The sequence below is a fragment of the Brachyhypopomus gauderio genome, unplaced genomic scaffold (genome assembly GCF_052324685.1).
Source record: "Brachyhypopomus gauderio isolate BG-103 unplaced genomic scaffold, BGAUD_0.2 sc50, whole genome shotgun sequence".
Classification (NCBI taxonomy): domain Eukaryota; kingdom Metazoa; phylum Chordata; class Actinopteri; order Gymnotiformes; family Hypopomidae; genus Brachyhypopomus; species Brachyhypopomus gauderio.
This window is the reverse complement of record NW_027506875.1, coordinates 1,223,709-1,251,292: the sequence shown is the minus strand read 5'-3', so window position 1 is coordinate 1,251,292 and position 27,584 is coordinate 1,223,709. Positions and strand designations below refer to the sequence as shown.

Below are 27,584 nucleotides of genomic sequence, written 5' to 3'. Positions count from 1 at the left end.
TGTACCATTTGTTTGTCTTTGTGGTGGAGAATAAGATTAAAAAGACCCACCTTATTTACACTTTCACTCTCTCCATGCCACCAAGACCGTGCCTATGTGTGTGTTCGTGTGTGTGATTGACAGATATGAGCATAAGAGAAAACTCTTTTTTACAAAATATTTATATGCAATCTGTATATACAAAACTTTAAATACAAAAATTTGAACATGCCAGCAAATACAAAAATGTTAACAAAAGTAAATAAAGCATATTTCAGCCAATATTTACAAATATATTACAAAGAAAATAACACATTTTAATGATTAATATTTAACTTAGATTCTAAATGACAATAACCATTTACATTATATTTATAATTGTAGTTCTTCTTGCACTAATTGTCCAAAACTGTACAAGCTTCACAGATGTAGTCTCTGTCCATTGCAGGCTTTTTAACACAGCTGTAGTGGTACTACCGTGGGCAAAGTTCACATCCAATCTAAATGTTGAATACAGACATATTAATTAGCGATGTTGGGTATTCGTATAAATAACTACTATGTACATTATCTGATAAATATGATTTTTATTGGAAAATAATCTATGACTACTTACCCAGTCAGTGTCTTGTTCTGCATTTAGCTTTTCCCCACAGAAGTGACATAAATCACTCAGGACATCTAGAAAAATGTAATTTCATGTGACAATGTGAAGAAAGATGTTATCATTGTTGATCAATGGGGTGATTTGTCAACATCAGAAAAAACATCATAATGATTCAATCTGTTAGGAAATTGCTACAATTGCTACTAGTTTTAACACAAATGCCTCAAGGTAAATGTACCAGTTCTCTGGAGGAGCACAGTGGCGATTTCCCTTCTTATGTCCTCCACACCTTTGATACTTGTGGAGAAGCAAATAGGGCGGTCCTTCAGGATGTATTCTGCAAACTGTAAAAATAAAAACAATTTCTATATTGTATAGTTATTGTAATATCTGTATTGTATAGTATAATGTATAGTTAATATAATATATATGCCAATATAATAGTAAATAATACAAGTAATACTTTCAGCACAAAGGGCCCACAGGAACTGCCGTCCTTTTGCTGTGGGTGTAGGACTACAGAGTTACATTTAGGTGGAAGATTCTTTAAAGTAAAATATACACAGCCAATTTTGTGCACACCCTTCTTGGACCCTAACAGATTAGCAGTTTTAAAATCATCATAATAGATCAATAGCTGTAGAGCATACCTCTCTTGTGAGAATAGGGAATGATTTTGGAAATATGAACCATTATTAATGTCCTTGTAAATGCCCTTTTCACCAAGTTTGTCCTGCAAGAAGCTTTCTCTTATTTCCCTGTTTTTGAAAATGGATTTGAGAGTACCAAGAATGGGCACATACATATACTTGTCTGTTACAGGGAACTGGCCGTATATACCTGTAGTTCTATCTCTTCTTACATCCATTCTCACCCCAAGGACATGCTCTTCGGGTTCAACTATTTCCCACCTTTCATCAAAATGTTTTTGGCTCTTTTTTTTTTTTTTTTTTTTTACAAACATCTGAATCCTTTTCTTCAGGAGAATAGGTTTTGAGAACTGCCTCTCATGCTTGATTGTGAACATCATTAATAACTTCTTCCATTGAGCTAACAATTGTTTGGACAGTGCTTTCAGAGATATCTGCTGCTTGCAAATATGCAACAATTGAACCACACATAGATGACAGCTGAGACATACCATCAGAACTCTGTGAAGGTAAATGAAATGCTTCTGAAGTGGCAACAGAAGTTGACCATTTTGGCTGATTACTTGAAAACTGCACCTCATTTTCATTCTGTGTAGTGACATACTGGCTAGTATCCACATGGGGAACTGTGTTGTGCCTGTGTACATTGTTAAGGTGCTTTCTAAAGCCATTGCAAGTACAGAAAGATAAAGAACACCCTTGCTCTCCACATTTCAAACGTAAACATTTGCCAGGATATAAACCATGGCAAAACTTTAAATGCTGACAAAGGAGTGAACAACTATTGTGGTGCACTTTACAAACAAAACGTGTGAACTTTATCAAAAACACGATTAGTTTTGCTGCAGTAGTTTTGCTCTAGTAGTTTTGCTCTAAGTTGCTTAACACGGGGGCTCTCCTTGGCACTCCCAACATCAATATTGTAGCGTTGGTCCAATGGGGGACGGCGGTACTTCCCATGAGTCCCTGTGGCTCCGGTATTGCTGGTATGTCGATATATGTCTGTGCCTGTATTTATTGATTATGGGTTTGATTATGTGTGCTGTTAGTTTAAGTTACCCCGTGGTTACGTTGCGAAGGCAATTTAAATAAAGAACCTTGTTGTGTTAAAATGGATCGGTTTCCTGCCTCTCCTTCCTACACCACGCCACAATATTATACACTGTGGTCTGCACAAATGTATAACAATTGTTCAGAGCTTCATCATAGGAGAGACTGAAGACGTAATGAGCTTTAAAAAGCTCAACAAAGCAGCCACTGACGTTAGATCCTTGCATGGGACAGCCTTCTGGTCCATGATAATGTAGAACTTCAAGATTTTGCTCTTTTGCTCACCAATGCAGAGAAGGAATGGCTGTTTTGTTTCGGCTTTCTCAAGGAAGGTAAGATTGGCTCCTTCCTATATGTTAGAAATGTAGGATGTTACAAGTCACTGCAAGTAGAGGTTTTCATGTAGTGATGACACATTTTTACTGGAAATACCATTACATCATTAGACCCCCAATTGCAAATGAAAGGCATTACAAATGAAATTATATATCCTGTTATAACCTCTAAGTGGAGAACACACCAAATTCCAGTGTGACCTGAGCATAACCGCGGGAAGTAGGGGTGCTGGGGGTGCTGCAGCACCCCCTGTGGGCACTACGAGTATAACTTCAAACGTCTGTAACTAAAGAAAAATGATAGATACCAAAACATAAAAATGAATAAAACAAATAACTAAAAAAATCATTTAGTAAATATTGTTACTACTAATAATAATAATAACGGAGTGTCTATTTGCACCCGGGTACAAGTAGCATTTGCCACACAGCGAGGCTATTTTCACCCCTTAATTAAAAAAAAAAAGCGAACCCATCTGCGCATGTCTACCAATGAATGCGCGGGAGCGAAAAGGCGCAAATTCAAAGGAACCTGTAGGGGTTATAGTTATGAGATATAACTAACCTACCTGCTTGCCTACAACCAAGGACGGAAATAGGTGCAGAAGAAGGATTGACGTGCATAAAACTTAAATATCTGACTCCAAATTATAGTTGGTAAGAATCTAAAAGAACTCACTTCTTGAATAGATCAGTACAGGTTATAGAATATACCTAACCAACTTTATAAAGTACCTTGCTATAAACAATAGCCTGCTTTGTCAGAGGTTTATCATAAACATGCGTAGCAGATGGGATACTTTAGAGGGAATTGGCATTAGCATTGATTTACCTTTTAACTGATACTAATAATGAGCTCATCTGGCCCAGTATAGCTATAATCAAGGAAGACCGTGGCTACACAATTAACCAGATTTATTCAATAACCAACAAAATATAAAACAATAACAACCATACTAGATTAAAGTAACAATAATACCTAATGGAAACAGAGATACCAACCGGTGCAGGCTGCCTCACGGAGAAGGACCCCAAAGGAGGCCAAGAGAGAAGAAGAAGCCAAGGCCCAGAGAGAAGAAGAGATGAAAAAAGAGCCCAGATGAAAGAAGAGCCCAGATGAAAGAAGAGCCCAGATGAAAGAAAGAGCCCAGATGAAAGAAGAGACCAGATGATCGAAGAGACCCCTGCACCCACAAACTTCTCTTTTTATATCCCCCCAGCATCTCAAAGGGACAGCAGTCACAAAAACCAGGTTAACCAATGGGAATCAGGTTGCTGGTAAAGACATCAGAGTACATTTGCATACAGTGTGCATTCCATACAGGACTGTCCCCTTTGGGGTGAAGTCTACAAACCTTATCAGGGAGTGATGGAACTCTTATCCTGTTAGCATAAACTTTACCCAGTACACAACAAGCTGCAAAATAAGACTAAACATGCCACACAAACATACTGGCATAACTAAAATACAAATGGTCAGTTTTATCCCATTGCTCTGGGAACCTCTTGAGGTAAACCACCATTTGTTGCCCCCCATGGTTTTATGGAAGAACACCAGATCCTGCATCCCCCACAGGAACACATCTGAGCACTCCTACAAATCCCCCCTCAGGGACGCCAAAATGTAGAAACATTCAACGACCCGAGAGTGAGTGTCTCTGTCATAGTGGAGCGAAGGGCAGTGATGTGCTTCCTGAAATAGCAGAACTGGATCAGGGTGATGGCGAGTATTAAAGAACTGGCCAGGACGCATCCTCGGAAAACCCAGTCCCACCAGGTATACATGTACTCCGCTGAAAGGGTTGAAGCACTGGTCAGGATTCTCACCGTCTCACTGGCGAGATGCACTTCCACTTGTGATTGACGAAGATGATAGCTGGTTGTCTGAATCAGGTGCTGAACCAGCTGTACAGTGTCTGTTAGAGGTTTTGTGCTTTCCTCATAGAACGTGTCTTCCCACCATGGAGAAACATCAGTGTCCATTGGTATCCTACCCAGAATGCTTAAAGGTCCCATTGTGAAGTCATCTCTCACCTCTAGACAGAACGAGTGATTGGCAGGGCACAGAAGACCCCCATAACTGAAAGATGTCATTTCACTAATCACACACCACTGGGTGTGTGACACTTGGACTGCATCAGAGTATCCATGCAACGAATGAACATTTATCAACTTAGTATCATTTGAAGAGACAGGTTGTAATGTATTGCATGTACAGATTACATAACTGGCTGTTTCATGGCAGCAAGAACGTGTAGTAAGCAACATTTCAGAACCCTTTACAGTCAAATAACCAGTCACCTGATCCCATTTGACAACCTGATCCCTGATAACCGTACCCAATGAACGTATAGTGGTGGAATCTGGAAAAATTTGCTCAGGGTGAATAAAAGGATAAGTTGCATAAAAACCAATACAACCGGGGCACTCGTTTCCATTGTACATCATAATAGTTGTAAGAAGTTCAGCATAATAGATGGTTTTCATAGAAATTGATTTAAACCAACGATCAAGATCAAGCATTTCAATCAAATCAGCTAAGGCATGACGTGGTGATTTCTGGAATCGGAGATCCAATACCTCTTGCCTTGTTGCTGTAAACAGATCTTGAGCATAAGATCTGCATGCAAAATCAAGCTCTAAGGTGTGTGTTTGGTTAAAAATCATATGACTAAGGTGTAACAAAGCTTGAGCTTCTGACTTTACTGCTTTAATAATGTTATCTTCACCATTAGTCAGATGTTGAAAACCAGTTGCAAACTGATTGGTAAGCCAAGATGTATACTGTGATTGTTTGGAAATTTGGTATGTGTTTATTAGTGAATTACTACTACCAAATAATCCAGTGATGTCCGAGAATAGATCTCGCTTCATGCGTGACTGTGAGTATGGAATTTGGACAGCTAATCTGCTTTTGTAGTCATACACCAAATCTTCAATTTGAGTTTTGAGCCATGTGTATGTTTTAGTGTAGGCTTTACAATGTGTCAGATAAGCTGAGAGGATATTTGAAATATTGTAACTAACATGAACCATAACAAGGTTTACATCATGCAATAGAGTCTTATTAATGTTTCCTCTAATAAGTCCAGCTAGAGGGACAGGGTATGTATTTGGACACTGTGTTGGTTTGTGGTAGCCGCATGTCGTTAGATTGAAACAATATTTACGTGTCCATGTGCAATTTTCTGCACCTGTCCACAAATTTAGGTCAGCTTCACACCTACCAACACAATACATGCCTTCCCGACGTTTTGTCCAAACAAAAGGTTTGGGCGTAATAGAATAATCCTGTGGAGAAGAGAGATTAAAAAGATGGGATGTATATGTGTTGTGTGTAGAATTGAGTGGTTCTATATGTGTGCACTCATACATGGCAGGTTCAAGTTCTTTTGTGTTATAGCACTTCCGAGGATCTACTCCATTATTTCCTCGCTTGTATAATGTGCTTAAAACACCTGCTTCTTGACCCTCAATTGATTTTAGTTTTATCCATGTTGTAGAATTGGCTTGGCTTGGAACATGGATAATAGGAATAGAAAAACTAATTGTAGGAGGATGGGTGGAACCTAAATTACAGCAAATTTTAGTTATACAATTTGGTTCTGGTGCTACACCAGGAGGCCATGTAACTATTTGCTTAGGTAAAATTGTCAGTGAATTTGGTGTGAATGGCCCCTTGAAGTATTTCCATACCCATCTCCCACATCCGAGCATGTGGCTCAATTTGACTCGCTGTCCGAGCTCAATGCAGGTTTCTTTGGTCACCGTCCTAGCATCAGGGATCCATGGAACTGCAGTAGTGAGTCTGTGAATGTGAGAATGAAAACAGAACAAAATGCTCTACATCTACTCACTAGGTTCCTCTGGATCAATGGGAAGCTTCATGACTCTTCCTGTCATAAGCTCATAAGGGCTGATACCTGTGGCCCTTAAAGGAACGGCTCATAAGACAATTAACACTGTGGGCTCATCAGTCAGTGAAAGTGTAGGATCTGTACATGAACATGAATAGGCAGCTCCCGTATCAACAAGCGAAAAATCATAACCGGCCTCCAAGGTTAGCTCTAATTTTTGATACGATTACCATGATGGATATTACTGCCGACAGGAATGGAGGCCACGCACCCTTATTGAGGACCACTGTTTCTATCTGACAGGTTTTTGAGGTCAGATGTTATGAACTTCGCTTGTACAGCATCTAACTGCTGACTGATCAGTGCAAGCTGCTCTCTTAACGTCTGATATTCACCAGTAGGTCTAGCCTCCTGTCGTTCCTTTGGCTTATGTGCCCTTTTAAACTTCTGTTTGTTTAGCTTGAAACAGTCCTCAATTACATGTCCTACCTTGTTACAAAATTTGCAACGTTTCTCAAAAGTAGGCGTACTTGGTTTGCTAGGGACTTCACCCTCAGCTACCCACTGAACTGTTGCAAGAGGTCTCTTGTTTGTTTTCAAGCGACTCTCCATCCCCATAACCCACCTGACTATGGAGTCAAATGTGTTATCTGGAGGATTTGCTCCATGACTTAGTGCCTGCTGCACATGTGGACCTGCATTATTTTTAAGGAGATGTAGCAGGATTTCATTATCCTTAGTTGGCTCTTCAATTCCTGAATACTCCCTAAAAACTACCCAAAGGCGCTCTGCAAACTGTTCAAACGGTTCTTTCCCTTGTTTTGCATCAATGATCTTATCCCAAGCTGCCGGAACCGTACCCCTAATATCTAGAAGGGTATCTTTCAGTCTGGCTAACACATCCGTGTGTGTTTCTCCCAGTAAGGGAGTCATGATTCTCCCATCCAGAAGTTGTTCTGGAGCTTTAGATATTAGCTCTGGAGGGATAGTTGTGAGAGCTATTTGCCAAATGTCCTTTGGTTCTAAGCTAAAAGCGCTAGCTTGACGCATTAATGCACTCCAGTATGGCTCAAATGGACCTTTACAGGGAAGCATCCCAACAACGCTGGAATGTGCTGCACATTCATGAAAAGTTAGCTGTCGGCTAACATTGAAGCGTTCCCCGTTGGGATCTGTCATTGTTTTAATGACGGCTACTTTAGATGCACTAGCAGTTTTAGACCTGGTGCAAATAGGACTACGCTCCCTGTGCTCAGGTAACCCTGGAATTGCTGCTGCGAGCACCTGACTGCTTTTGTCTTGTCTCCATCTTCTTGGGCTTACGGCCACATGGTCTTCCTTAACCAAATCTGCAAGTGGGGGTGTGGGCTTTGACCCCACAGCCTGGCCAAACCCAGCTGCTTCAGCTAGCTGTGGTATCTCAGCTGGAGACTGCTGATAAACACTATCTGTATGAGGCCGTGGCACTAACCCAGGTACAAGGACTGGTGCTGGTGGGGATGGTAACACAACCCCCTGCTGGCGGGCCTGGTCTAATCCACTGTTAGCAAAGGCCATTAACATAACATCTTCATCACCCTCAGTATCATCCAACAAAGGCATGATTTGAGATTGAGGGTTAAAGCTCTGTCGCACAGCAGCCACAGGAATTCCAGCATTATCACAGCATTTCTCCAAAGTTGAGGCATAGTTCGTACCTGCTCTCAACTTACTTTGGAGACTAGCTATTTGCCTAGTGAATGCCTCACTCTGGCGTGCCCAAGTTAGCTTATCATATGCAAAGCTGTCTATTTGTAAACGCATTCTCCTGATCTCCTCAGATCGGAGGCTTTCCAAGTTGCGCATACTGTCCAGTGCTTTCTTGTGTTGCTCTAAAGAGTTTAGGCTGTTGCGGAGGACTAAATAGCCTGTGGCGGCTAATAGTTTGTGTTGCTTAGGCTTTTTCAGTAAAATATGTTGGAGTTTACTCCTAGTGCTAAGCTTACAACCCTCAGATGAGAGCCAATTTAAAATGAACTCATTGCTAGCATTTAGCGACAATCCTTTGATGCGCATGCTAACCAGAGTTTCTTTTACGTCCAAAGCCCAATCCTCCATGAAGGCCTGCTCTTCTACACTAGAATATCCCTGAGCCATTGTGTATACAAGCTAAAATCCTTGTCTTTTTGCACGTGTCGGCACGCCTGCTACTCGGTGGGTATTCCGACCCATGTGTCTGTATGGTGCACCTATGTTTTCCCTGCTGCTAAAAAGAAGGGTATATTTGTCTTACCTCAGAAGAGACCAAACCCAAAGATGCAGCAACATAGGTGTGAATCACAGACAGCAATCCGGGCGGATGGTCGTTATCTGCTTGCAAAACTGTAAACTGGTTACTTTGTACTAGTACTGGATCACACTAGTACACAAATTTCTGTACTAGTACCATATCACGTCGGGGTCACCAAATTCTGTAGGGGTTATAGTTATGAGATATAACTAACCTACCTGCTTGCCTACAACCAAGGACGGAAATAGGTGCAGAAGAAGGATTGACGTGCATAAAACTTAAATATCTGACTCCAAATTATAGTTGGTAAGAATCTAAAAGAACTCACTTCTTGAATAGATCAGTACAGGTTATAGAATATACCTAACCAACTTTATAAAGTACCTTGCTATAAACAATAGCCTGCTTTGTCAGAGGTTTATCATAAACATGCGTAGCAGATGGGATACTTTAGAGGGAATTGGCATTAGCATTGATTTACCTTTTAACTGATACTAATAATGAGCTCATCTGGCCCAGTATAGCTATAATCAAGGAAGACCGTGGCTACACAATTAACCAGATTTATTCAATAACCAACAAAATATAAAACAATAACAACCATACTAGATTAAAGTAACAATAATACCTAATGGAAACAGAGATACCAACCGGTGCAGGCTGCCTCACGGAGAAGGACCCCAAAGGAGGCCAAGAGAGAAGAAGAAGCCAAGGCCCAGAGAGAAGAAGAGATGAAAAAAGAGCCCAGATGAAAGAAGAGCCCAGATGAAAGAAGAGCCCAGATGAAAGAAAGAGCCCAGATGAAAGAAGAGACCAGATGATCGAAGAGACCCCTGCACCCACAAACTTCTCTTTTTATATCCCCCCAGCATCTCAAAGGGACAGCAGTCACAAAAACCAGGTTAACCAATGGGAATCAGGTTGCTGGTAAAGACATCAGAGTACATTTGCATACAGTGTGCATTCCATACAGGACTGTCCCCTTTGGGGTGAAGTCTACAAACCTTATCAGGGAGTGATGGAACTCTTATCCTGTTAGCATAACCTTTACCCAGTACACAACAAGCTGCAAAATAAGACTAAACATGCCACACAAACATACTGACATAACTAAAATACAAATGGTCAGTTTTATCCCATTGCTCTGGGAACCTCTTGAGGTAAACCACCATTTGTTGCCCCCCATGGTTTTATGGAAGAACACCAGATCCTGCATCCCCCACAGGAACACATCTGAGCACTCCTACAAACCGAAACGGAGACAGTAGGAAACGGTAAGCAGAATTTGGTTAATAGTTATGTATAAAGGTCCATCACTCAATTTAACTTTACATTTTAAGATATATATTTAAGAAATAGTGTGAGAATTATTATCCAACGAACACTGATATATTTTTGAGCTAATAGGAGCATAATAGTGGCGAACGTAAAGTGTTACCGGGTGGGGGGTGTAAAATGGACACAGCGAGAAAAAAAGACAGATTTCAAGTGTGCAGAAAGTCTAAATAGTCGTTTGAACTAACCTAGTGAAAACCGGGACATTAAATAATTTTTATTTTTTGCCGCGACCGAATATTAAAAAGAAGGAAAACCGGGACAAACCGGGACAGCGACGTGAAAACCGGGACAGGTGGCAACACTAACTGGCGCTACAGAGCTTGGAGGCGGACACAAACGCTGAGGAGAGCGAGATTTATTAAGAGGAATGATCATGATCAAAGTCGTTCAAACAGGCAGGGGTCATAACGGGCGAGCCATCCAGGTTTGACAAATAAACAGGCATGACGATACTAAGAATTAAACTAAGACACCGAACGAACACTTTAAACCAAACACGGGGTAAACGCATACAAACTAGAAAATCAGGCTGGGATTACAAATACACAAATACAAGTGAAACACTGGGACTATAAATACACAGAACTAAACTAGACACACACAGAACTAAACTAGACACACAGGTGAAGACACTGATGACACGGGCGTGTCAGACGAGGGGAAACCATGGAGACAGACACGCAGGGAACAACACAGACACAAGGACAGGAACAAGTGACAGAGAGGGGGGTGTAGCCCTACGTGACAGTCGCATTGCTATCTTACAAAAACAATTTTGTCCAGTCTATTTTTTGAGTTTTGTGTAAAATTATATAATTTTGTCTTTTTGTTCTCTATTTTTGTGTTGTTTCAGTACACACAAAGGACATGAATGTGTATAACAAAAGATGTACAGTCCTTTTGAATTAAGGTTTTTGCATGACAGAGTCAATATGCCAGACTTATAATGTAATGACTATTTTATATAAGCTAATATTTGTGTTTTCTCCCAAGAAGGAAGAAAAGCTTAAGAACATTTGTGAAGGATACTCCTTTGACAGTTGTGAGGAATTCCAGAGAGCACTGAGATTATGGAGTGAAGAGGGCTACCATCCAATGCACAAAATTAAAATTTATTTAAACATGATGTAAATAATAAAAACCCCAATTTATTTCTTTAAAAAATGTACAAACCATCCAGAAAAAATGAATTAAAAAATCAAATCTGTCTTCTGCATTCTGTGAAATTAAATAAAATTAAAGAGGCTGATAATGTACTGGCAGGAAGAATATTTGTATACATCATACTGTAACGTAGGCGACTGGGTGAAGGACGAGACACAGAATCCTGTTCGCTACAGACGTTACTTTATTTGTCTTTACACATATAGCGCAGACAGTGCACGTTTAACACTCATATAGAGACACGTAGACTCAGACAACGACGAGCACAAGACACTGCGCGAACGCACATTAAATAGACAAACTACATAAACCCCATATGATGACGAGACGAGCCACAGGTAAAACGAATTATCACAGGACGCAACCGCACCCACGGAGATCCACTGACGCAGACGACGTAAACACACGCCCAAAGGGAGGGGTCGGGGACCATAACGTGACACATACAATGTGGTGTACGTATCAGGGTGCTACAGACAGATATTAACTTGTGTTACATTTTGTTTTAACATTATTTATCACTGGCAGTGTATATTACATGTAGTATTTACCATGTGATTACTGCCATTAGCGGTAAGCGACTTAGGATAATTAAATTGCTATTTAAATTCTAAGCATGGTAAAGAAAAAGACTCACAAGTGAAAAACAAAATTCAAACAGGTCTACCCCATAACCCCAAATAAAAGTATCTTCACTTCTTGTAAAATAATTTGTAAGTAAAATGGAACACAAAAGAATAGTACTAATCTTTGATAAATCAAAATGTTGGGTGCAAATAGCACACACTGCTGCATATACCCGGGTGCAAATAGCACACACTGCTATGTACACCCGGGTGCAAATAGCACACATTGCTGCATATACCCGGGTGCAAATAGCACACACTGCTATGTACACCCGGGTGCAAATAGCACACACTGCTGCATATACTCGGGTGCAAATAACACATACTGCTGCATATACCCGGGTGCAAATAGCATCTGCCTAATAATAATAATAATCTGGTTCATCATCCACAGCAGCTTAATGGTGACCGAGTGCGCCTGGAACTTCAATTAAAAATACTTGATGTCATTCAAGGTTCACAGTGCAACAGCGTGCAGGACATAGCAACAAGCATATCTAAGCTCCATCCTCAAACACGAAGTGTTTTCCAACAAGCTGAAAACTTTATAAAGCTTTGCCTCAGCCTTCCTGTCTCAGCCGCTTCATCTGAGAGAACGTTCTCTGCTCTGTGCCGCCTGAAAACCTGGTTACGCACTACAATGACACAAAAGAGACTGACACATCTAGCACTTATGCATGTGCACAGTCACATTTTGGAGAGTTTGGACATTCATGTTTTAATGAAGACTTTCCCTGAGAGAAAGGCTACGTTTGGGGTTTTATGAGACACCTGGGCGCAGCTGCAGAAAGAAGGTAGCAGGGTTGCCAACTTTTCAAGATCGCTTGGAGTGAGATTTGAACCTGGAGGCGGTGGCGAGTGTAAATTGTCGATGGGGGAGGTGAACGTAAAATGGACACAAGTTAAGTAATATATCGCAATCGACCGCCGGTGGTTGGCGCCAGAGCAAACTAGTAACTCATTGCATCATAGATGTAGATCAGAGGTAAATAAACTAGATTTTTTTTCGGCGTGAGAACTCGGATGTGTGGCGTGTGAGCGTGTGAAGACGGTCAAATGCGTGTGTCTCACGCTCAATGCGTGAGAGTTGGCAACCCTGAGGTAGGACAATGGTTTGTCCTGCCGCTGTGCAGAGTGCATTTCTCTGTTAAATAGCTGGTGTGGCTATATATATCTTGTGTGCTGTACTTGCTGTCAAACTCAGAGTGTAGGGCTTGTATTTGCATATTTGCTGTGACGTTGTAAACCGCAACACTACCCCCCCCCCCCCCCCCCTTCAGCACCCCCTAAGCAAAATACCTTCCCGCGGCTATGGACCTGAGGCATGGTTTGAATGCATATCCCCATAACCATTATGTCAGGGCAGGCCCCAGCACTGCCCCGCCCATGACCACCAGAGGGTGCTCACGGTCTACATCTCGAGGACGCAATCAGCGAAGATAGGCCGTAAGGTGAACCTCGAAAAGTCCTTCAGAAAAAAAATTCTGCTCCGCGCTCTCCGTACCAAACACGCTTCAGCTCAGAAAAAGAACGAGTTATGTTGAGGTTTTAAAAAAAGTTTCGCCGCTCAAAATACTGTACTTTTTTATTCGCAGCGTTTAATGGAAGGACTAGTGCCTGGCAAGGCGTATGTACGTATTTGGCAGGTGTAATAACACTTTGGCTCGCGAGACGTCATCAGAATGGATCGGATAGCTGGTATGTCAGCTGAGCTAGTAAACACAAGCAGACGTCGTAGTAGCAGCGCATTCATCCAGCGGTACCGAAGAAGAGGAAATCTCGTCCGAAAGTGTTCAAAAAAAAGAAATCTTCGAAACGTAAGATTTGATACATGCATATATCTTCTGTTAAGCTTGAGGAAATAGAGAATTTCACCAGCACAAGGTGGAATACTTATCGAAATAGTCTTGGGCAGTGGCTAGATTTGAGGGGCAAAGGCAGAGATGTAGTGGGGTTCTGTTTTGTTAAACTATATTTAATCATAAATTTTCTATGGTTTAAAACATTTCTTCAGCTTATCAGAGACAACCGTCCGTTAAAAAAACTTCACTGTCATTTTTAGGGGTGCTTGAGCAACATTTATTTTTTAATAAGATTTTTAAAATAATATATAGTAATATGCACTGATCGAATGTATACTGATTATGGACGCTTAATATTTGTTTTTAAGTTTTGAAGGATTACGTGCCCCCCCTTTATAAGCCCCACAGTGGTTTGGTCCACTGTCCTACCGTCACCATCGGGCATTTCAGACCACATGTTTCTGAACCTTAATATCAGCATCGGTCGTTTAGTTGTGTTCATCTATTAGTCTACTGTGTTGGTATCTGGACGTGTTGGGACTACTGTTTGACCTCCTGTAAGTACTTAACTTACTAGTACGGAACACTAACACCTAACATTTTATCTAGATTATTTTGTTCGTTCCGGTACTTCATGATTGAATCTCGTGTCATGACTAACTTGGTGGAAAATTCAATGTTTTAAACTGTACTGTGATACTGAGAAATGTTCATAAGAAAGGCCTGTGATTATATTCTGTTGATTTACTACCCCCTTGTGGTCGGATTTGAGTTAGGTTTCGTTTTGCTGAAAGTGAGTCAGTCGAGCATAATCGCCTGCAGCACGGCAGAGAGACAGTGTTTCCAGCGTTTTTAAGCCTTGGAGTATCTTTGTCCGTAAGTTGACTACTGTTATTATATGGGAACATTGTTTTGAATAGGAACAATTGAGATGTTGTGTTGCTATGCATAATGTTTCTGTGTTAGCCGTAACTTGGCCGAATGTGTTGCTAGCTGCCTTAGCGGCTATTCAGGCAAGCTAATGTTAATAAGTAATGCATAGATTGCTGACAGGCTTCTGTAGGTGATTGTGTGAGCAGGAATGGGTAAATTTGCATTATGTTTAGTTGACAAGGTTCACACACATTTGTTTAATTCATGTGTTTATTTAAAGACTGTAAAATTTAAGCTATGCAAAATGTTGATGTATATGTTTGTTTATTTTCCTAGTTTTACATAAAAGATGAAAATGCACGCAACGCCTGAAGTCTTTTTTGTCAGCTATCTGTCTAGCATGGTCTAGAACGCTTATGCGAGGACAGAATAGTAAAAGGACAGTTACACAGCGGGCCCACTGTCGACCACACACTGCGACCACGATAAGAACATCATGGACCAACAAAGGCAAGCAGACCGAACAGAAGATTATGAGGCCATGTCACAAGTTGCAGGGTCCAAGTCATCTGGGAGATCAAGTAGGTCCTCAGCCAGTGCAGCAGCTACCAAGGCAAAAGCTAAAGCAGAGGCGGCCCTGGTAGAAGCCAAGTATGCAGCTCAAGAAGCGGAGATGATGAAAGAAAAGGCCCGCATTGAAGCTGAAAATCAAAAAATGTTAGCTGAAGCAGAACAGCGCAAAGCAGAGTTGGAAGCGAACCTGTATGTCCTAAAAGTAAATAGGAGCGCTAAAGCAGCCTCAGCAGAAGCAGCAGTCTATGAAGCCGCAGCAGAAATAGAGCCAAACTCACTGGAAGGAATAACCCAAATATATCCTGAGGATCGCACTCAATGCACAAATGAGTATGTGCAGGCCCACTACGTGACACCAAACGCTCAGCAGCAAGCTCTGGTCTCACAGGAATCACCTGCCACACCCATGAGCGCAGAACGAGCACGCCCCGATCCAATTCAGTGGTATCCAATTCATGATCAGGAGCCCCGTTTATCTAAGCTCTGCATTAAAGACGAGGGAATGCCTGGTGCACAAAACAGAGGCTACTCACCTTGGGTTCCTGCTCCAATGTCGCACTCATCCAGTCTAAGAGATTACCCGTGTGAACCAGCACAAATAACGGATCTCACCAAATATCTTGTAAGAAGAGAGATGGTAAGCTCTGGGCTACTGAAATTTGACTACTGGGCCTGGAAAACGTCCTTCCAAGACATTACTGAAGAGCCCAACTTAACAGCACGAGAGGAGCTTGACCTACTGATAAAGTGGCTTGGTCCAAACTCATCTCCACAAGCCATGCGAATCAGGTCAGTCCATGTGCACAATCCAACATCAGGTGTCGCTATGGTGTGGCAAAGGCTAGATGATACATATGGCTCCCCTGAGATCATAGAGAACGCACTTCTGCTAAAGCTAGAGACCTTTCCAAAAATATCTAACAAAGACAACCAGCGTCTTAGGGAACTGGGGGATATTTTAATGGAGGTTCAGGCAGCTAAGTCAGGTGGAAAATTACCAGGTTTAGCCTATCTTGACACAGCTAGGGGGGTTAACCCAATCGTGGAAAAGCTTCCCTATGGCTTACAAGAACGCTGGATTACACAGGGCTCTAAGTACAAGGAAGAACATAATGTTCCCTTTCCACCCTTCAGCTACTTTGTAAGTTTCATAAGCAGTCAAGCAAAAACCCGTAATGATCCAAGTTTTATGTTCTCTAAATGCAGTACTATGACCCATGTAAAGCCAGAGAAACCGCTAGGACACAACAATTACAAAACAGTGTCAGTGAAAAAAACTGAAGTTGCAGTTGCACCTGCGCTCCACAATAGTACCTCACTAAAGAAAATAGAGGAGCCAGCAGAGCGGTGTCCTATTCACAGTAAGCCGCACCCCTTGGCAAAATGTCGGGGGTTTAGAGTCAAACACTTAGATGATAGAAAAGCTTATCTAAGAGAAAACTCTATCTGTTATCGTTGTTGCGCATCCACTAAGCACTTGGCCAAAGACTGTAAAGTTGCCGTGAAGTGCAAAGAGTGCAATAGCGACAAGCACCTTACTGCTTTACATCCTGGCCCAGCTCCTTGGGTTACAGAGGTTGAAACGACACGGCAAGAGCATGGCGGGGAGCAAGAAAATTGCCCGTCTCCGGAAGTTATTTCAAAATATACAGAAATCTGTGACACATCCCATGGACTCAAGTCATGTTAAAAAATCTCCTTAGTGAACGTGTACCCTGTTAATGAGCCCAACAAAGTCCAAAAAATGTATGTTGTCTTAGATGACCAGAGCAACCGATCTCTTGCGAAGTCAGCCTTCTTTGACCTATTTGGCATTAATGCAGTCTCCTCTACTTACACTCTAAAGACTTGTGCAGGAATAAAGGAGGCAATGGGGAGGAAAGCTCACAATTTTGTTGTCTCGTCTCTAGATGGAAAGACTCATGTACCACTCCCACCTCTTTTAGAATGCAATACTATGCCAGATGATCGCACAGAAATTCCTACGCCTGACATTGTGCAACATTTCCCTCACCTAGCTCCTGTTGCAGGTGAAATACCACCGATTGAGCCAGAAACGCCCATCCTTCTCTTATTGGGGAGAGATGTCCTGAGTATGCACAAAGTATGCGAACAGTACAATGGTCCACACAACACACCATATGCCCAGCGGCTAGATTTGGGCTGGGTCATTGTAGGCGAGGTGTGCCTTGGAGGGGTGCACAAACGAACAAAGGTGAACGTCTACAAAACTAATGTGCTAAACAATGGGCGCACTTCCTTTCTTGAGCCTTGTCCTAGCACAATACACGTGAAAGAGAAGTTTAGTGCTCCCATCCAGCAAACTACAGACCACGCATCTGACATCTTACAAACAGCTCCACTCAAACTGACAGACAACCTGGGACTTAGTGTTTTCCAAAGAAATCCTGATGATGACAAAACAGCTTTGTCCATTGAGGACAAGATTTTTCTTGAAATTATGGACAAAGAAGTTTATATGGATGATAATCACTGGGTGGCGCCACTACCTTTCCATACGCCACGCCCTCTACTTCCCAACAACAGAGAACAGGCCTTAAAGCGACTCACTGTTCTGTTACGGACACTAGAGAAAAGAAAAGACATGAAAGAGCAATTCATTGAATTTATGCAGAAAATTTTTGATAATGACCAGGCAGAAGAGGCACCACCACTCGAACCAGGGGAAGAATGCTGGTACCTACCAACATTCGGAGTGTACCACCCCCAAAAACCAGGCAAAATACGAGTTGTTTTCGACTCAAGCGCCTCATTCAAAGGTATTTCCCTAAATGACATTCTACTTAGGGGGCCTGACTTAAACAACACGCTGCTCGGGGTTCTATTGCGCTTTCGGCAGGAACAAGTTGCGGTCACTGTGGATGTGGAGCAGATGTTTTACTGCTTCAGAGTCAAGCAAAGCCACAGAAATTATCTCCGGTTTTTGTGGTTCCAAGATAATGACCTTAGCAAAGAAATCATGGAGTTTCGCATGAAGGTGCCAGTTTTTGGAAACAGTCCTTCTCCGGCTATTGCGATCTATGGCCTAAGACGGGCAGCTGAACTTGGGGAAGAAGAGTATGGCTTCAACACAAAGCAGTTCATCTTGCGCAATTTCTATGTGGATGATGGACTGGCCTCTGTGTGCAGTGAAAGCGAAGCCATTGAGCTCTTAACACGAGCAAGAAGCATGATGGCAGAGTCAAATATAAGGCTTCACAAAATAGCCTCGAACATCAGTCATGTGATGTATGCATTTCCCCCAGAAGAAAGAGCAGCGGATCTCAAAGATTTGGATTTGGATGTTGACCCTCTACCTCTTCAGCGAAGCCTCGGAGTTGGCTGGAACCTGAAAAATGACTGTTTCAACTTTCAAGTTGCTAAAGACAACAAACCCTTCACCCGCAGAGGAATACTTTTTGTTGTCAACAGCCTATATGATCCCCTTGGATTTGCTTCTCCAGTTACAATCCAGGGAAAGGCATTGTATAGAGAGTTAACAGTTGGACAGCAAGATTGGGATGAGCGCTTACCAGTGGACCGGGAGGCAGAGTGGTCAAGGTGGATTGACTCACTTACTGCTCTCGAGCATCTCCAGATCCACAGACCATTTGTTCCAGTTTCATCATCACATGCTCAGAGAAGGGAACTATGCATCTTCTCAGATGCTTCGACAACAGCAATAGCAGCTGTAGCATACCTCAGGGTTATTGACACTGGTAGCCAATGTCATGTTGGATTTATTATGGGGAAATCAAAGTTAGCACCCTCATCTGCGAACACTATCCCACGCTTAGAATTATGTGCAGCGGTATTAGCAGTGGAGTTGACTCAATTGATTATGGAGGAAAGCGACATTCAGTTTGATGCAGTGAACTTCTACACGGACAGTCGAGTAGTTCTAGGCTACATTCACAATGTCACCCGGAGATTCTACGTGTATGTGGCCAACAGAGTTGCTCAGATTCGCAGGATTACCAAACCAGGCCAGTGGCATTATGTCACTACTGGTCAAAACCCTGCAGATCATGGGACGAGACCTGTATTAGCAGCCCAACTGCAACAGACCACCTGGCTCTCTGGGCCTCGGTTTCTCACACTATCTGAGACCGAGCCAAGAGATCCAGCGCAGAGCGAAGAGACCTTTGACCTTGTGGAATCCACAACGGATGTTGAGATTCGTCCTCAAGTGGTTTCCTTAGCAACGAGAACAGAGGAAAAGGAGCTTGGGTCTCACAGATTTGCACGTTTCTCAAGCTGGAAGTCTCTGGTAAGAGCAATCAAATCCCTCATTCACGTTGCAAAGTCATTCTCTAAAGCTTCAAGCGTCTGTAAAGGTTGGCACAGTTGCAATCTTGCAAGTACTACAGAAATCTCACAAGCAAAAACAGCAATCATTCAGTGCGTTCAAACTGAGACTTACAAGGAGGAGATTAAAAGCCTTAAAAAGGGAAAAGACATCTCGCGCAGTCCTCTTGGAAAACTCGACCCCCTTGTTGATGGTGGCTTGTTAAGGGTTGGAGGACGCTTACGGTCAGCAGATCTTCCAGATGTGGAGAAACACCCCCTGATAATTCCAGGTAATCATCATGTAGCCACTCTCTTAGTTAGACATTACCACAACCAAGTAGCTCACCAAGGCAGGCAGTTCACAGAAGGTGCTCTGCGCTCTGCAGGACTATGGATTGTTGGTGGCAAGAGACTCATTTCCAGCACACTCCACAAATGTGTCACATGTAGGAGACTTAGAGGTCGCCTAGAAGTGCAGAAAATGGCCAGCTTGCCCTCCAGCAGGCTTGCGGTTGACCCGCCTTTCACTCATGTAGGCCTAGACGTTTTTGGGCCCTGGAATGTCAAGTTCCACCGCACAAGGGCAAATAACGTTGACTGTAAAAGGTGGGTTGTAATGTTTACCTGTCTGAGCACCAGGGCCGTCCATATAGAGGTCATAGAGGCAATGTCAACTTCGAGTTTTATAAATGCCTTACGTCGTTTCCTGTCGATCAGAGGACCTGTCAAGCACTTACGGTCGGACCAAGGGACAAACTTTATTGGCGCTTGTAAAGAGTTGCAAATTGACATTCAAGACCCGGAGATCAAAGGCTATCTAAGGGATCAAAGCTGCACCTGGACATTCAACGCCCCACATTCATCTCACATGGGAGGAGTGTGGGAGAGGATGATCGGGCTTGTTCGACACATCCTTGATGGCTTGTTACTGCAAACCTCAACCACCCGCCTCTCACACGAGGTTCTGGTCACGTTTATGGCAGAGGTCATGGCCATAATGAATGCCAGACCCTTAGTTCCTGTTTCAAACGATCCTGAAGCACCTGAAGTTCTCTCTCCTGCAATGCTTCTAACGCAGAAGGCTGGTACCATTCCAACACCACCTGGAGACTTTGAACTCAAGGACCTTTACAAAGCCCAGTGGTGGCAAGTGCAAGGTCTCGCGGGTTGCTTTTGGAAAAGATGGAGGCAAGAGTATCTTGCTACACTGCAGACAAGACGAAAGTGGAAGGGAGAGAAGCAAAACGTCAAACAAGGTGATGTTGTTCTATTGAAAGATAATCAAGTAAAACGCAATGAGTGGCCAATTGGTATTATAGTCAAGGCCATTCCCAGTGAGGACAACAGAGTGAGAAAAGTTGAGGTTAGCATTGCAAAACAAGGAACTGTTAAAACATATCTTAGGCCTGTTACTGATGTGATAGTACTTTTGTCTGAAACAAATGTTTGAATAAGAGTGGTATATTTATTAATATACCAGACGGGGAGTGTACTGTGATACTGTGAAATGTTCATAAGAAAGGCCTGTGATTATATTCTGTTGATTTACTACCCCCTTGTGGTCGGATTTGAGTTAGGTTTCGTTTTGCTGAAAGTCAGTCAGTCGAGCATGATTGCCTGCAGCACGGCAGAGAGACAGTGTTTCCAGCGTTTTTAAGCCTTGGAGTATCTTTGTTCGTAAGTTGACTACTGTTATTATATGGGAACATTGTTTTGAGGAGGAACAATTGAGATGTTGTGTTGCTATGCATAGTAATGTTTCTGTGTTAGCTGTAACTTGGCCGAATGTGTTGCTAGCTGCCTTAGCGGCTATTCAGGCAAGCTAATGTTAATAAGTAATGCATAGATTGCTAACAGGCTTCTGTAGGTGATTGTGTGAGCAGGAATGGGTACATTTGCATTATGTTTAGTTGACAATGTTCACACACATTTGTTTAATTCATGTGTTTATTTAAAGACTGTAAAATTTAAGCTGTGCAAAATGTTGATGTATATGTTTATTTTCCTAGTTTTACATAAAAGATGAAAACGCACGCAACGCCTGAAGTCTTTTTTGTCAGCTATCTGTCTAGCATGGTCTAGAACGCTTGTGCGAGGACAGAATAGTTATCATTTTTCAGAACAATCCATTACTTACATCCATAACATTATTAAGCGTCACATTTCAAATATTACACATCGCGGATCAGCCCTAAATTCTCTCCAGATTTTTATACATCGCTCTTCGTTTTTTTTTTACTTTATTTATAAAGTTTTCTTTATAGGAGATGCGGAATCTGTCAGCAAAACTACTGTATGTCGGTCTGTCCGCAAAGTATGTCTGGAGAGAGGTTTTATTGTCATTTCAACTACATATGGAGTACACAGTGAAACGAAACAACGTTCCTCCAGGACCATGGTGCAACATAAAACACAGTGCAGACAGAACATAAGTGCAACGTACAGACAGTATACATACATGAATGAATGAATGAATGATTCAATTTATATAGCGCCTTATCAAGATACCCAAGGCGCTTTACAATTGTTTACACAGCTACAAATCTCAGACAGCCAATCACACACCGGCGAGAAGCGGCAGCCAATTGCGCACAGCGTACTCTACCGGGATCCACAGCCCCCTGGGGGACTGAATGGGGTGCAGGAAGGGGAGAGAGGACAGACCCTAGTGGCACAGCACCATCCACCACTGGGCACACAAGCACACACACACTCAGACACTACTTTTTATTGAACAGAGAGAGACACACACACTCAGGGAGAGACACACACTCAGGGAGAATTTGTCTGGGACTGCCATTTTACCTAACCTCCATGTCTTTGGACTGTGGGAGGAAACCGGAGATCCCGGAGGAAACCCACGCAGACACGGGGAGAACATGGAAACTCCACTCAGATAGAGACTTGAACCCAAGACCCCAGTGCTGAGAGGCAAACGTGCTAACCACCAAGCCACCGTGCTGCCAAATAAGACATGCATAGTGCAAACAGACACTTCAGAGGGCTTTGGTCAGAGGGGCACATTCAACCCAGGGCAAAAAAGACAAGGATTCGATATCTTATTTGGTTTATTTTTATAAAACTAACCATTAACCATTGTAGCCAAAGTGAATGGCTCAAAATATCACATTTGAGAAAAAAAAAGAATATTTTACAGACTGTATTGACTGGAGAAAATAAATCATATTAAAATAAATATTTAAATAAATAAATATTTATATATATATTATAATTATATATTTATATACATAAATATTCCCGATATTCTTTGACCTGTCTGTTGTGCTCCTTGTTTAAGACATTGACCAGTGTTGCATTAGCTGCTGCAGCTTTCTGATAGTCTCTCCATGTAACCATGGCTTGTTTGTGCTGCTCAGACCTTGCATGCAATACAAACCTCGCCTCTTTGTAAGATGCTTTCTTCCAGTTTTTGAAACCAACTGGCGAGTCAAAGACTGTGTCTGGGCTATTGGGAGGGACAATAGGTCCGGCTGCATCGGTGGGTCTTCTTTACATTTGCTGACGTCTGTGGAGAAAGACAAACCAAATATATGTAAATAAACATGTATTCTGCATGGACACATCATATAAACTGCAGGACACGGCATATAAACTGCAGTTACACTGACACTGCTTAAGTGCATGCACACGCACACTTGTCTAATTGCATCACTGTATTTATTTATTAATGCTACTTATTAATTAATTGTATTCAGTACATTCTTTCATTGTATTCTAAAGCCTGACCAGGGACTAAGACTGCAAATTAGCTTAAGATAGACAATGTCTGCCTCATTATTCTGCCTCGTTATTCATCTTTTTGATGCAGAAATAGGACGTAATGCCATTTTTTCTCTTCAATTTGAACTACAGACAAAAAGCAAAGTAACGGAGAGGAACACACAACACTTCAGCAACCCAGAATATAAATATCATTTAACTATAATAACAGGCTACTGTTGCAGGCTTGCTTGGTTTTGTGTTGTGGTAAGGTTAACTAACGTTAGCTAGAAGCATGCAATCAACTCAAGCTGACATTAACGCCTGGGGGGTATTCCAAGAAGCAGGGTTAACAAACTCTAAACTTAACCCTGAACTCGGAGTTGTCTTACCCCGATCTGACATACTCAGAGTTTTCGGTTCCAAAACGGCGGATCGGAGTTAAAGTAATCAGGGTCGCTCAACTCTGAGTAGGTTGACCCAGACAGAAGCGCGTTCACGCGTAACTATGAAAGGCATTCTTAATGGAACGCAGATAAATAGGATTTATCATGGACTTAAACGCGAAACTCAGCCGAACATCGTATTTCACACCACTGTAGCTTGAAGTATTAATGATTGCGTATGCAGAATATTTAGATATTATATAAATGTAAATGTAATACTGCGGTAGCTGCTAGAGAAAGGCAGTCAGCATGTCAAAAAATTGCCAACAGAGTTAATGAGTGAGTGAAAATTATATTTTTATATTTAGCAGACGGGTGCGATTATATTATTATTTTCTCCACCTTTATAATACTGTATTGAGTTTTTAAATATTTTTTTATTGAACACTTACTAATTCCAGGTCTAATCTGAGTGGTGTGAAACACACATGGCATCAGATAAAAATGAAGTATAAGAATATTGTACAAAGTGGTATGGCTGTATATAACTATATCTTATTCTTAAAATATATTCTCAAATATATTCAGGGCCTGAATTTCAGTGCGGGATTGCGGGAATTGCGCACTATTTCTTCGATTCCCGCAATTTTATCCATAATAATGCGGGAAACTCCCGCACACAATTACAGCGAAAACGTTCAGCAAAACAATAGCTCTGTTTGTATTGTGAGACGGACAGATAGTCGGACAGACCGACGTCCGTACTGGACGCTGCACTCGGCGCTCTCACTCTTCCTAGCACCGCAGCGGCGGCGACGTTGACCAAACTAATCCTCAGGATTCACACACAGGTGACGGTAGTAAACTAAAGCAGCAGTCCAAACATATGTTTCAGTCCAACTGGCCAAGAATATATCCTTGGCTCGAACTTAATAGCGGTGAAATGAGCTGCTCGATTTGTAAAATGTACGGTGCCTTTTACCAGCCGATGCTACAAAACATCGACTTTAAGTCGCCACTCGGCTAGTGTCTCTCATACAGCAGCACTGAAAGAAAGCGCGAGGCTGATCTGAAAGAGGTGGTCAATAACGGAGGAGAAGGGCAGAAAAACAGATTACTAGGGTTGCCAACTTTATCACTGAGTGAGATTTGATTTTAGGAGGGAGGGAGGGAGGGGGGTAAAATATTGGCCGGGGGCGGGGTGTGCGTGTGTAAATTGTTGGGGGGGGTGTAAAATGGACACCTTAAGTATTATGTCAGAGCGATATAAGCGAACTAGTAACTCATTGAATCGTAGATGTAGATCAGAGGTAAATAAAATAGATTTTTTCAGCGTGAGAAATCGGATGTATGGCGTTTGTGCGTGTGAAGACGGTCAAATGCGTGTGTCTCACCCTCATTGCGTGAGAGTTGGCAACCCTGGATTACTGCAATGCATAAAATTCTGCCTGATGCCCAGTCAGCTGATTGTGATGTGATGACACATTTCAGCACACAAAACAGATGTAAAATTAAGTTATAACAAGCCTAACCAATGTATGCTAATTTCAGCTTGGCCTTCCAAGAGAGCAGTTGGAATGTTTTTTTTTTTTTTTTTTGAAAAGAAAGACCAAGGAGAGGACAGATCAGGGTAGAGAAGAACCTAGAGACAAGTTACAATGCATATATATTATATACACATATATGTGTGTATATAAGCACAGCAAGACCTGTATTTAGGTTCACCAGAAGTATCCCCCCCCCCCCAAATGTATAAATCCCCCTTATGTGACACATTTAAGGGGGGAATTCCCACTCATTTTGAAAAATGAATTTCAGGCCCTGATATTTATTTACAGGAAAAATGAAATAATGAAACATAACAGTGAATTTGACTGTAATGTATATTAAAAGGTTACAGGGTGGATGGTGGGGTGGGTGGTGGTGCATGATTTAATATGAAAAGCAGTGATTGCAGATGGAGTCTCTGACAACTCCACCATCTCTGTTGTCACCCACATGCATTTAAGGTTCCTCATCTGTGGGCATGTCAGAGATGGTAGGCTGTCGCTCTTCCTGGATGGTTGCAATGTTTTGTAATACCACATATGCCATTATTATGTGGCACACCCTATCAGGGGTAACTCTGACCTCCTTCAGGCACTGGAACCTGGCCTCGAGGATTCCTAGGGTCATTTAAATTCTTGCCCTGGTTTTGCTGTGGGCCTGATTGTAGCGGGACTGTGGTCCAGGTGCAGGATCTGAATAGGGAGTCATAAGGTAGGCCTATAGGACAGGCAGGGATACCCGCTGTCTCCATGAAGGAGGCCGTCATGTCCTATAATCACACTAGGGTTTGCAATGATTTAACTATTACACTGCATGTGAACAACTAGCATAACTACCTTAGGCCTACTCTGTTCAGATTTGTTGTACAGTGTGGAATCATACACGGATCCTGGCCATCTGGCTTCAACATTTGTGATGAGGTGGGAAGCATCACATATGATCTTGATGGGGAGAATGGTCAGTTACAATAGCTACGTTATTTTTGTTACCATTAAAGATAAGTATTCATTAAGGATTATAAAGGTTAGTACCTGTACATTAATGCTATGGATGAATTTTCATGTTCTAATGGTGCTGGAATAGGTAGCATATGTAGGTTCCATCAATGCAGCCAATCACTCTAGGAAATCCTTAAAATGTAAATGGAATGAAGTTCGTCATATATTGCCTCCCCTTTGCTTAATTTCTTTATTGTCCGTGTGAATTAAAGACAAACCAATGATGCTGTGGAATTCCTCTTTGATGTCCATAACTGGCTTAAGCCCAGGAAACACCACAAAACTGGGCACTAGGCATTTTGATGCCGGACATACTTTTCGGACAGACCGACATACAGTAGCTTTGCTGACAGATTCCGCATCTCCTACACTATAAAGAAAACTTCGACTAGCAAAAAACGAAGACCGATATATAACAATCTGGAGAGAATTTAGGGCTGATCCGCGATGTGTAATATTTGAAATGTTATTATAATAATAAAGTTATTGATGTAAGTAATGGATTGTGCTGAAAACGATAACGTTCATTAAAAAATAATCCGAAAATGATAGTAGGCCTATGTCTATTCGGGGTTTTATAAGGCGTTCCCGACGAAGAGCAGGCGAGCAGCGAGCCAGCGAGCAGGTTAGCTTCAGAGCGTAAGTTGCTATAGTAACTGACTCCGGTTCTCTCTAAGCTCGGTTTCTGGAACGGAAAACCTCGAGTTTCCGTGAACTCTGAGTTAACTTACCCGGGTTTTCTCGCTTAACCCGCTTCTTGGAACACCCCCCTGGTGTAGCAGGCTGCTATTATAATTCATGAAGTTAAACAACAGTTCTTGACCAGAAATCTCACCTTGTAACAGTTCAATGTTTGTCCTGGTGATCGTTTCTTACCTTGTAACAGTTCAATGTTTGTCCTGGTGATCGTTTCTTACCTTGTAACAGTTCAGTGTTTGTCCTTGTGATCGTTTCTTACCTTGTAACAGTTCAATGTTTGTCCTTGTGATCGTTTCTTACCTTGTAACAGTTCAATGTTTGTCCTGGTGATCGTTTCTTCTGACTGTCTCTCGTTGGGTGGATGAAACCTGATTCTGTGGTGCAACGCACTAAAGGATCCGACTAGAATGTTGAGCCACGCGCATTAGTTCCACCTGTTGCGTCGGCGCGATATCACAATTTTAATTATTACTGTATAATCTTCGTTTGGAGGGGGGGGGGGGGGTCCTGACTCACTTTTGCGGGGACACTGGCCCCTGCTGCCCCCCAGAATCGCCACTGAGGAGTGGGGTTCTGTTTGGTTAAACTATATTTAATCATATATTTTCTATGGTTTAAAACATTTCTTCAGTTTATCAAAGACTACCGTCCGTTACAAAAAACTTCACTGTCATTTTTAGGGGTGCTTGAGCAACATTTCTTTTTTAATTAGTCGATTTTTAAAAATGATATATAGTAATATGCATGGATCGAATGTATACTGATTATAGACACTTAATATTTGTTTTTAAGTTTTGAAGGATTACGTGCCCCCCCTTTA

General features: G+C 42.0%; 1 protein-coding gene and 1 long non-coding RNA gene across 2 annotated transcripts; both read right to left on the bottom strand.

Annotated features, from left to right (window-relative positions):
* Positions 1 to 27,208, bottom strand: LOC143487785 (uncharacterized). The gene is made up of 5 exons (XR_013124364.1): positions 26,901 to 27,208; positions 22,811 to 22,939; positions 825 to 930; positions 596 to 660; positions 1 to 479 (listed from the first exon to the last, which is right to left on the bottom strand). It is a non-coding gene; the product is annotated as an uncharacterized LOC143487785 (long non-coding RNA).
* LOC143487784 (uncharacterized) lies at positions 3,520 to 13,105 on the bottom strand. Its single transcript, XM_076986953.1, has one exon. The coding sequence runs from the start codon at positions 6,336 to 6,338 to the stop codon at positions 4,230 to 4,232; it is 2,109 nt and encodes a 702-aa protein (XP_076843068.1). The 5' UTR covers positions 6,339 to 13,105; the 3' UTR covers positions 3,520 to 4,229.
* Positions 27,209 to 27,584: the final 376 nt, after the last annotated feature.